The 12,493-nt window shown below is 33.3% G+C and overlaps 1 protein-coding gene across 1 annotated transcript in view; it reads right to left on the bottom strand.

Moving 5' to 3' along the window:
* Positions 1–12,493, bottom strand: part of LOC125066862 (Down syndrome cell adhesion molecule-like protein Dscam2) — a 196,075-nt gene that overhangs the window by 167,804 nt on the left and 15,778 nt on the right. Inside the window, 1 exon segment of the mRNA XM_047675163.1 lies at positions 6,283–6,454. Coding sequence (XP_047531119.1) covers positions 6,283–6,454 — 172 coding nt within the window.

Raw genomic sequence — 12,493 nt, 5'->3', positions numbered from 1 at the left:
ATTACTATTACATTATATTTCTTCACTATCTGGAAAATACCAATCTTTTACCAATAAGACCACCTTTTTCTATAAATTCTGTTTTAAAATAAATATTTACGTGTTTTTTTTGTTTTTAGTAATTGAAATATTATCATACTATATAGACGTCCTGTAAAACTTCTACTCGATTCTTTCCATAGCACATTTCATCGTTCTCAAAGATAGAACTATTCAAAATGTCTTATACATATTTCATGGCGGCTTCCATCTCGCGAAATCTTCGCTTTGCGATGAGAGCGTATAATTTTAAGGATAACCATCTTTGCTAGGCGATAACTTTTGTAAAGTCTCGTTTGAGGGTACGGAAGTCGGGATTGCTTTCGGAATTCCGAATCAACATTCTTGGTAGTGACGTTTCGCTCATCGTTCAAAATACTTGGTTGCATTATCACGCTGCAAAGATAGGTAACTTCTATCTAGTACATTACCCACCCGAATAATAAAGCCGAGATAACCCCACTGGGTTACCACTGTTAGATCACGGAAACATTAACCGAAGACTGCGAAATCAATTGCAATTTGCTCGGGGCGAACACTTCTGATTTATCATGTGCTTAATTTGCATTGTGCATTCATGTGCTTAATTTACAATTACAGAGTTACTGGATGGATATTACACCTGCGTTTGTAGACACACTTGTAAATTTTAGTATATGTTTTGTGCTAGTTAGTTAGTTGACTAGTAATTGTTCCCAAAATAAAAAGTGATATTTTTTAAATCGTAATAGCTTATTTAAAATATCATTAATTATACAATTATGTCATATCTTCTTTCTTTCGTAGCGATCGCTCTTCGTTCGGTTTTAATCTTCTAAGTTCTTATTCGTTCTTCCCTCATATAATACTTTAAATAAATAGGTTTACAGTTAACGAGTGTTTTTACTACATTCGTTGATCCGACGAAAGCCCGAAACCTTTATCAATCTTGTGTCTGTCCGTTCATTTGTCACAGTATATTTTTTGTTAAAGATAAAATGAAGTATAAATATTTTTATAGGGGAGAAAAATGTATACTAATCAACATGAGTAACATCAAATGATGGGATTAATATTGAGATATACAAGAAAAAATTTAAATTTTAAGCGGCTTAAGCTGAAAACTAAATTAGAGCATTAAAATTTTGAGCATTAAAATAAAGGCAAATGTTCTCTGAAAAAATGTGGATTATAGGGCTTCGCGAAAAGTTTAGAAGAATACCTAAACAAGAATCTCAATCCATGTCTTCCTGAAAAAGTTTTTACAAATATTTTCCATATTTTGCAGGAAATATAATACTTTCTACTTCGTTTTTCTATTTAGTATTAGATCTATTCTCTGTATTATCGCGATGTTTTAATTCTACTGTTATTTATTTTAATTCTGTTAGCAACGAAATTAGTTAAACGAAAAAAGGTTTTAATGAATCATTATTTCAACATCAAGTTGATTTTATCGTTATATTAATGAGATTATTAATACAATTTTGATTGACAATTTTGAAATAGCTCGATTTAAAATCAAAATCAAACATATTTGTTGTGGACAGAAAGTTACAATAAGGTAAATATTCATATAATTTGATTTTCAAAATGTTAATGTCCTGATTTACAATAGCGTACAATAATATAATACAAAATATAATATACAAAAAAGATTAGATAACTTTAATAGTTTAATAAGTAACTTATTGCAGGAACGAATAAGACCAGTATCAAAAATCCATCACATAGAATGTTCATGCTAAGGTGACTAGGAATTCCTTGACAGAATAATAACATTTATCAAACAGTAAGCCATGAATTTTTCGTTTAAGAGCAACCAGTTTTGATGTGTTTCGAATGTACTTTGCTTGTTTATTGTAAATGAACTATGTATTTAACATTACATTAACAACCTGTAAATTTCTCACTGTTGGACTAAAGTCTTCTCTCCCTTTGAGAACGTTTGGAACATATTCCACCACGCTGCTCCAATGAGGGTTGATGGATACACATGTGGCAGAATTTAGTTGAAATTAGATACATCCATGTTTCCTCACGATGTTTTTCTTCACTGCCGAGCACGAGATGAATTATAAACACAAATTAAGGACATGAAAATTCAGTGGTGCTTGCCTGGGTTTGAACCCGCAATCATCGGTTAAGATGCACGCGTTCTAACCACTGGGCTATGTCGGCTCTTTTTCGAACAGAGAAGGTATTATTTATTGTAAAATAATAAAAACACAATTTTAGAATACTATTTAATGAAGTTAATGCTTACTTTATGAGCAACTAGAATCGATCACACGTGTCCATACGAACGAAAGTAAATCTTGTAGCTTGATTGTCGAACACACGTCAGTAATTATTTTTGATAAATAAACATTTTAAGAACAATATAATACATTGGATTCATTAAAAAAAATATATGGCGATAGAATGATGAGAATCGAGAATATATTACCGGATATTCTTTCTTGGTTTTTATATCTAATCTAAATATAGATTTGATTCTATAAGATTTTCAGTTTCAAATGAAGTTTTCTTTGTTTCCATCTAACTAACTCTCCGATAAACTTGCGTTTCTCAAACACCGATAAAATTGATGATATTTTAGCAATGTTATCGTTGGAAGCGCTGCGCTCGACACGCGATCTCGGTCTCGGGTTACGTTACGTGACAAATTATGCAAGTGCGGCAACTTAAACAGATTGTTATTTTATAAAACTGTTAGATAGACTAGCAAATGCGCCGTCGGATGGTAAGTGTACTTGGTGGTAGGGCTTTGTACAAGCCCGTCTGGATAGGTACCACCCACTCATCAGATATTCTACCGCCAAATAACATTATACTGTATTGTTGTGTTCCGGTTAGAAGGGTGAGTGAGCCAGTGTAATCACAGGCACAAGGGACGTAACATCTTAGTTCCTAAGGTTGGTGGCGCATAGGTGATGTAAGGAATGGTTAATATTTCTTACAGCGCATTTGTCTATGGGCAGTGGTGACCACTTACCATCAGGTGGCCCATATGCTCGTCCGCAAACCAATGCCATAAAAAAAAACCATAGCCCGCTTCGGTTAACGTTTACGTTTTCCATCGACTAATATCTCGATTTTTAATCAATATAATATTACTTTGTGGAGCTTATTTCTTTAACATTGTACTTAAACCTGACATCCTTATCGTTCGTTTATTTATTAAATTCATAAACATCAAACAGAGGCCTTGTTTTGTAAGATGAATAATATATTTTGATATAATATTTGAATAAAGAACAACGACTTCGTTTCTCGCGTCTCGTGAAACGAAACATATCTGGCTTCCACGTGCTTGTACTGTAATTTATATTTATATGTACATTTATTTATTTATTAGGGCGGATTGCGAGTATGCCATGTAACGAGTGATGAGTATGGACATAAAATACATAATATATATATTTTTTTTATGATATAGGTAGGCAGACGAGCAAATTGATCACCTGATGGCAAGTGATCACCATCGCCCATAGACCATGGCGCTGCAAGAAATATTACCATTCCCTATATCACCAATGCGCCATCAAACCACATAACGGTAAAATTGAGTTTGAACTCCAGGGAGGATACAAGGCTAGTAAAAATATAACGTATAATGTTGTCTTAGATTTTCGCGATTATTACACATTGAAATAAAACTAGTTTTTAACGGATTTAATCGCGTATACTAGTTTTTAACGGATTTAATCGTGACCACGAACACTGCAAAGTGCTCGAAACGTCGGGATGTTAAAATAATTAATATACGCGATTAAATCCGTTAAAAACTAGTTTTATTTCAATATAACGTATATTTTGATTCTGCTCATATTCCTGCTTGAACATTATAAGTTATCTAAGGTAGGCTTTTTAATATTTAACAATATGGCGTGCGTACACTCAAATATAAATATCTTCAAAAGTATCACCAATAATTGCGAATCTGACGAGGATAATAAAAAAAATTAACTGGGCTTGAAATTTTTATTGACACCAATATTTAAGGCGATAATAGTCATAGTTAAAGGTTACAACTCTGTAACAAAACACACAATACTGGTGTAGATTCAGCATTACGGTTGAGTCCTTAGTATACGAGATTCATGTTACAATAAACATTTAAACGAGGCCTTGCATCGGGAACGCTATAAATAAAGAGTTACACACAAATTTGAAATTGGAATATTACTCTTGTCACGGTCAAAGGTTTAATGCCAAAATGCTTTAGGGTACGCCTTTGTCTAAGTCCGGTTTGAGTGTTTCGGTTTGAAGGGTGTCTAAACCAGTACTACAGGCACAAGGATCATGATATCTGAGTTCCCAAGTTCGGTGACGTATTCATGATATGAGGCATGTCAGTACCGATGATGATGAGCTGATGATGAGATGACCTATTTGTCATTCCGCCGCAACGACACAAAGGTAAAAAAAGAATGTCATCCCCTTCGTAGCACTATGTCACCTATTTGTAGGGGATAATAGTACGCAAGTCGTTTTAGTAAACATTGCTAAGCAAAAGAGTATTTTTATAATAACACGGTTATATTTAAAATCTAAAATCTGATTGGTTTAACTTTAGCAGATTTAAGAGAAATAGCGCCGCCAGTGATTATACCAATTTACTCTTATTGGAAATCTTTATCCGGTGCTGATCCCGATCTGCTGAAAAGAAAACTAATCGTACCTCCGGCTTCAAAGCTTTAAGTCTGATCTTGTGTAAATCTACACTGGGTTTATCTCGATTAGTTAATTCTTTTACATTTTCAAACCAATGCTCCTAGCATTACACAATTTACTTGCAGTCGATGTAAAAAATAAATGAATGTACTTACAAATGCAATAAAGAATTATTTATTAGATTAACAAGGTATACTAAAGTCATATATATATTTGGAGTTTATCCGTCATACTGCTTTAGCGCGGGTTGGGTTGGCTTACTCCAAGCAGAAATACATCCGATAAATTTAGGATATTCACTTAAGTACTCGCCTAGTAGCGATCACAACTATATTGGTTACGTGTAAAAAATCATTAAAATTCGAATTTCATGCCAATTATTGTAAAAAAAAGGTTTAAATTATTCGCGATAGTGTGTTGAACCAGGATAAGTATAGGCAGCTTTCCAGACGAAAGAGTTCCCGACCAGGAAAACATAGATTTTGCCGCTGTGTATCTCTGAAGAGATGAGTTGAATCTTCAAGAGAAATAGAACAAAACAAAGATCTGCCCGAGGATACCCTTCTCAAGAAGATCGACTTCTATCGGAGTAATTATTTAAAAAAAATAGTTAACTTAAAATAACGCGGTAGGCATGCGGTCGCCTAACCCACTTTCAAAACACGTATAAATTTCGGCACGTGTAGCTGCACGTGTAGCTGCACCGCCACCGAGACTTAGTCAACTAAAGACACATCAGTTATTAATTTTAAGTGCTTAGCGATAAGTTGATGGTGTAACTTTTTCAATAAATAAAGACTCCATCCTATTGGAACAGCGGTGAAGAGGACCAGCATCAAAAGTGAAGGAATAGCAAATTTTTAGACCCCATCAATTAACCTTTCACGAAATCTTGCCCTTCAGAAACACCCATACAGACCCAACATAAGATGATATTATTGAGTATAATAATATAATTTAGTTCAATGTGTTTTGATATCATCATAGATTCAATGTATTAATTTTATTGAAAAAGAGACGGCTATATTACCTATAATATAGCCGTCTCTTTTTCATGTTTGATTTTGAGGGATTTTAGTGTTTTTAAATATGTTTACTTTAAAGATTGTACTCCTCGTAATCAGTATTGCTTTTCTTTAAAAATATTACCTTGTATCGGGAGATTGGGCGATAATATCGGTATTATATGTATCTCTATAAATACAATTACTGTTTTTATAGTTACTGACATAAGTTTTTTTTTTATGAATTAATGGTAAATGTTTTTTTATGTTATAGGTGGCAAACGAGCAGGAGGCTCACCTGATGGAAAGTGATTACCACCGCCCATGGACATCTGCAACACTAGGGGGTTGCAGGTGCGTCGCCGGAAAGACAATGTGTGAACGTTTCCTATTTTACTTTTTATGTGTTTACTGTTTTAGTGCAACTAATATGAATGCACGAATGAAACATTCGTTCAGTGAACGTTACGAGAACGAAATATTATGAAAGAAAAAATAATGTTGCATACGAAATATGCTATTGCCGGACATAATTATAAACGCTTACGCTTGTTACATAAGCACGTATCAAAAAACTTACCTTAGTCCAGGAACGTCCTCTAGTTGTGCCCCATCAGGCTGCTGCCAAGCGAGCTGGGGCGTAGGGAAGCCGTGAGCGGCACAAGATACTCTGGCGCCCGTGCTGTTGGAGAATACCAGCCTCGATGGCGGCTCCATCAAAAACACGGGCCCGTGCTCCTGGCCCTCTCCACCTGGGAAATAGAGACTCTTATCAAGCGAGAATTATATTCCACCCAGAAATTAAATGAAGTAATATTAGGGATTATTTTGTATTTTTTAATATTTTGTAAGATATGCCTTGTTAATTTTCTATGAATTAAAAGTTTTCAATAATCTAGCTTAGACTATTTTTTGTTACATATTGATTGATTTTCAGGTTAAGACAGGTTCTTAGTTTCTGTTTGGAATTCTCACGGATGTTTTACATTTTAACAAAATTAATAAGTAATCATATCTATAATTATAAAATAACATGCCCTGACTGACTGACTGATTCATCTTCGCCGAGCGTAAACTATTAAAGTTAGGGCCATGAAATTTGGTCAGTTGGGTATATTGAGAAAACACTTACTAAGGAAGGAATTTTGGAATTCATATCCCTTAGGGGGTAAAATAGGGGTTGAGAGTTTGTATTGAAGTGCGTCATTTTTTAAGTCCGAAGTATGTATCTTAATTTTTGAGCTACTGATTAAAAATTAGTAGATATGTATTTAAGCATTTCTGGCCATTCTATCCTTAAGGGGTGAAATAGGGGTAGCCTACATATATTGACATTTCTCATATATGTAGGTTATTCGGGAAGTCCGTCATTTTTTAAGTTCGAAGATTGGCGCTTCTATAATGATACTCACGAGTTAAAGACCTCCAAAATTGTTCAACGGCACCAGAATAATAGTAAAGAAACTCCATCGTAATGTCATACAGGCTACAGTTATCACTCGATTTGCTAAAGGAAAACGGTGTATGTTCCCCGAAAATCTTTGATACCTTCAGAATACCTCTTTGAATCACGAGAGTACAGTTCGTGCTTGAAGTTGACTTCGCCATGACAATTAATAAAGCACAAGACCTTTAAAATGGTCGGAGTTGATCTAAGAGAAGACTATTTTTCGCATGAACAGGTCGAACAGGCGTTCGAGAGTGAGCTCTGCGAGCAGTCTGGTGATTCTAGACAAGTCAAACCACAAATGTGGTAAACAAAGAGATCTTAAATTAACGTAATATTTTGAATCAATCTGTAATATAATCATCTTCCACGCGAGCAAAGCCGTGGGCTACAGCTGGCTTAAAATAAAATTACCTCATACTTTCTTCACTCTCGTGAGGTAATGAGAAATTACGAAGATACATACATACTAAAACATAACTAGCCTTTATTCTTTTAATATTTAAACGGATAACAAAGAATATTCACTAACAATATGTTATCAAATAATACCACAAAGCCTTTAATTTATGTACGAACCCAATAACCGGAGCTCTTTCAGTATAGATAGATCGTAATAGTACGAGTAGAACTGAACACAGATTGTCGAATTAACACCGAGAGCCGCTTTAATGCAAGCAGATATAACGTGCTATTTGCATTTCAAACATTCGCCAGCCGTACTGATTTGCCGGCTGCTGTGAATGTAGCAACTCATTAGTGATTTACTCAAGATAACAGCTGTGATTGTAAATAACGTATCGATAACATTATTAAGCACTTTAAAGTGCTTGATCAGACTACAATTGTTTCATTGTGTTAATTTAAAGCTTCAGCTTTAGATTTTATGCTTGATTATTAAAAGGATGAATTGTAGGAAAATCATAGATTGCGTTGATACAAGTCAGTTATTCATGAGGTTTTATTGTCAATTTTGATAAAACATCTGGAGGAAGAGTAGCGTGGGCCGATGAAGTTATCACTTTTTGTAATTCTCATTGGCTATGGTCCACAAAGACCAAATGTAAATGTGCTCAATTGTGTAGTACTTACCAGAATAACAGAGTTAACCAAGCCTGTAATGAGAATATCCTCCATTTTGAGAGTCTCTCATTCTTCTGGGAAGATATTTGTGATTTTGGAAGACACGGTAAAGTGGATTTGGTGTAGAGCTGGTTCTCCTGAGACATTTATTCGTCTTCAATGCGGGTGAGCCAAGCTCATAGCATAGTACTTAAGATGTTCACGACAATTCTTTTTTTTTTTTAATTTATACTTTATAGAACTGTTACAGTGTCGTTGTTGGTACAATGTTTTTATGGTCAAAGTTTTTAGTATACCAAAACATTTTATACTATCTAACTACATGTAGACATTAACTATTGATATTTCTCAACAAGATGTTGAGCACCAGGCTCTCGAGATCCCAATAATCCGATTTCCATAGAACTTAGCACACGAATTATACTACTCTGCGAAATATCTAGGACGGACTGCAAGTATTGAACCATGCTATTTTGGGACAGATTCAATATTAATCGTAGTATGTAGCTTAATACGATGACGCAATCGTAGAGACATTTTCTGTATTAACTGTCTGTTTCTTTTATAAATATTATAATCGTATATCGCCGAAAATACTGAGTGGTCCTTAAAAACGGGTATAGACGCGGGGACATACAACTCAATTTCCTGGACTAAGCCCAGCAGTGGCAAATTTACTGTTGTTCTATGTTCTGTTGAAATATTTTTGTAGAGAATATAAAATATACAGAGAATTAACTTATAAATAGATTTTATATTATTTATATTACGCTAGTGTAGGTGTCAGTAATGACATTAGGAGGCCACTGAAAATCAGTGTAGAAGCTAACATGTTTCTACGTATACTGAGTGGTCTCCTTTTGGCTGAATTACACTGCTGCGCACTTATACATACCTACTACTATTTCTTTTCTAAGTTATTTTTATTTATTTGTTATTTATTTTTTTTTTTCTCTTTTGTTTCTCATTTTTTGTTTTGTGTATAATTTTTGTATTACATAGAATAAGTGTCTTTTTGTTCTGTTTTAATTACTATACATTTTGTGTCTGTAGTAGTGTAATTTATTCAGCCAATAAAGATTATTATTATCATTCTTCTTGGACTAATTATCTCCCAAATAATGGGGCAAATATTCCAATCACACGGGTCAATGACCAAGTGTATCTGGGGAGTGAAAAAGTCAGTCAGTACAGTCAGTCAGCTCATTATCAGATTCTAAAAACTTACGTACTATTCGACAAGTATTTAAAATAGCAGCTTTTTGCATGGTGATGTATGTGAGAGGTGGTAAATCAAGAATTTTTAAACTTTGGTGTAAGTGTTTAGGTATGACTCCGGTAGTGGAAAGCACGATAGGGATAATAAAAACCTTATTTAAATTCCAGATTCTTATTATTTCTTCTTTTAATTCTGTATATTTATTGATCTTTTCCGTAATAGTTTTTAATAAGTTATGTGTGTTTGGAACAGAAACGTCAATTAAGTAAGCTATTTTAGATGATTTGTTAACTAAAGTTATATCCGGTCTATTGTAATGAATCTTTTTATCTGTAAGAATTGCTCTATCATAATATATTTTTATTTCTTCATTTTCTAAAACGGGGTTGGGTTGATATTCATAGTATGGTTTTAGTGGAGTATTTGTGAGGTTATATTTGTGTGCAAGTTTTTGATGTATGTAGTGAACTATTTGGTTGTGGCGATGGGTGTAATCTGTTTGAACTAGAGTAGGGCAAGCTCCTGTAATATGTTGTATATTTTCTGGCATTCTGTGACATTTTCGACATAAATCTGATTCTATTGATTCTTTAAGTATATATTTTTTATAATTTCTTGTATTGATAACCTGGTCTTGAATAGCAATTAGAAAACCTTCTGTTTCGGGGAAGAGGTAACCTTTTTGTAACCATTTATTTGACGCATCTAAATCTATGAAATTTTGCTCTAGATCGTGGATATGCCTACCATGTAGTTCTTTTCTTCTCCAATCTTTAATTTTTTCATTTATTTGTTCTTGGATAGTTTTAAACTCTTTATTATTATTTTTTAGGTTTAACGGTGTGAAATTATCATCAACTTCTACTATAGCTGCATGTATCTTACTAGTATTTGCTTTATTGTAGAAAAATTTTTGAATATTATGGATTTGGTTTTGCCAAAGAATTTTTAAATCAACTACCCCTCTTCCTCCTAATTGTCTTTTCAACGTTAATCTTTCTATAGCTGATTTCGGATGGTGATAATTATGTTTAGTTAGCGTGACTCTAGTTTTTATTTCTAAATTCTTAATATCTGTCTGAGACCATTTGATTATCCCGAAGGAGTAAGTTAGGACCGGAATAGCAAAAGTATTTATTGCTTTTATGAGATTTCGCGAATAAAGATGTTTTTTGCACAGCTGGTTTACTCTTTTGATGTACTCAGTGGTAAGATCTTGTTTTAATTTTGAGTGATTAATATCCTTAGCTTGAAATATACCCAAATATTTATATAAGTCCCCTTCTAACATCTCGGATATATTTATTTCCTCACTAATTTCATAATTTTTCTCAATTAATTTTCCTTTCTTTATAGTTAAAGTTTTGCATTTATCTAAGCCAAAATTCATATTTATATCTTTACTAAATTGCGCTGTAATTTTTATCATTTCTTTCATTTCTTTCACAGATTTACTAAATAGTTTTATGTCATCCATGTACATCAAATGAGAAACCGCTATGTCACGTGTTAATTGGTATCCAAATTTAGAATCTGATAGTATTCTAGATAGAGGATTTAGGGCGAGGCAAAACCACAAAGGACTGAGAGAGTCTCCTTGGAAGATGCCATTTCTAATATGGATTTCGTCACAACAGATTTTAGATGTTTTTGTTGTTAAAGTTATTGTGGTTCTCCAATTAGACATGGCCTCTTTCAAAAATTTAATAATATTAGGATGAATCTTATATGTTTGTAAAATTTGAACTAACCATGAATGTGGGACACTATCAAAGGCTTTTTTGAAATCTATATATGTGACATACAAATTTCTATTAAATTTATTTGAATGTTTTAGTATGGTTGAATCTATAATTAATTGCTCTTTACATCCTCTGTGGTTTCGCCTGCATCCCTTTTGTTCCTCTGACATTACATTATGTGCTTCCAGGTGTGAGACTATCTTATTGGTAATGCAGGATGTGATTATTTTATATATTGTTGGTAGGCATGTTATGGGACGGTACTGTGATGGGTCGTGGGTGTTTTGGTTTTTTGGTAGCATGTAGGTCAAACCGGTTGTTATAAAATTTGGGAGTGGAATTCTACAGTTAATTAGGTCTGAAATTATTTTTGTTAGAATATCATGTAATGACGTAAACTTTTTATACCAAAAATTATGTATCTGGTCTATTCCAGCAGCTTTCCAATTTTTCGTTTTCTTTAAAACTACAGTTAAATCATCTAATTTTAATTCTATAAATTCCATCTGTTCCATATAACCCCACTTCTGATTCTCTTCTTCAATCCATTTTGCCTGTAAATTGTGGTCACTCCTTTTTTCCCAAATCCCTGCCCAGTAGTTTTTAAGTTCATCTTTATTTGGTATTTGTTCTTCGTTGTTTGTATTATTCGAGGTACAACTATTCAATGACCTGTAAAAAGCTTTTTCGTTGGTACAATATAATTTATTATCTTGTTTTCTATTAAGTGCTTTCCTGTATCTTGCAAGTCTATGTGATTTTAAAGATAGTTTCTGTTTAAGAGTGTCGATATATTCTTCTGGTTTCTTGTTTTCTCGTTCGTGGATAGTGTGCAATTTGGTATTTTTAAATATTATCTCTACTTTTTCTACTACTTTTTTAGATCTATTGCCTTTTAAATATTGAGTTAACCTACCAATGTCTGCTCTAAGCTTTTTTATATCGTTTTCTAATCTATGTTCCCAAGCTGGCTTATGGCTCTTTTTCTTCTGTATGCTTGAATCTTCTATATTTCCTGACTTAATTTTATAGCCAAGTTTTGTTATTATTACTAAAGCTGAACAATATATTAATGTATGTAAATGCAGTAGGTCGGAATCTAATGAAAAAAAGGTAGGTAGTATATGAGTATTGAATGTGTAAATCAGATCATGAAGTAATTTACTCTCTTTTAATCGCGGTAATTTTGGTCGGGTTTTAGGATCAGTACCTTCAAATTTAGTCAGTGCTGTTTCTAAAAGATTCTTTAATTCTTCAATGTTTTCTTGTTGTGGGTTTTTTAAGGTTGTAGATTGAGTAT

The sequence above is a fragment of the Vanessa atalanta genome, chromosome 1, assembly GCF_905147765.1.
Source record: "Vanessa atalanta chromosome 1, ilVanAtal1.2, whole genome shotgun sequence".
Lineage (NCBI taxonomy): Eukaryota > Metazoa > Arthropoda > Insecta > Lepidoptera > Nymphalidae > Vanessa > Vanessa atalanta.
The sequence above is the reverse complement of the archived record's forward strand: the minus strand, read 5'-3'. Positions and strand labels throughout refer to the sequence as shown.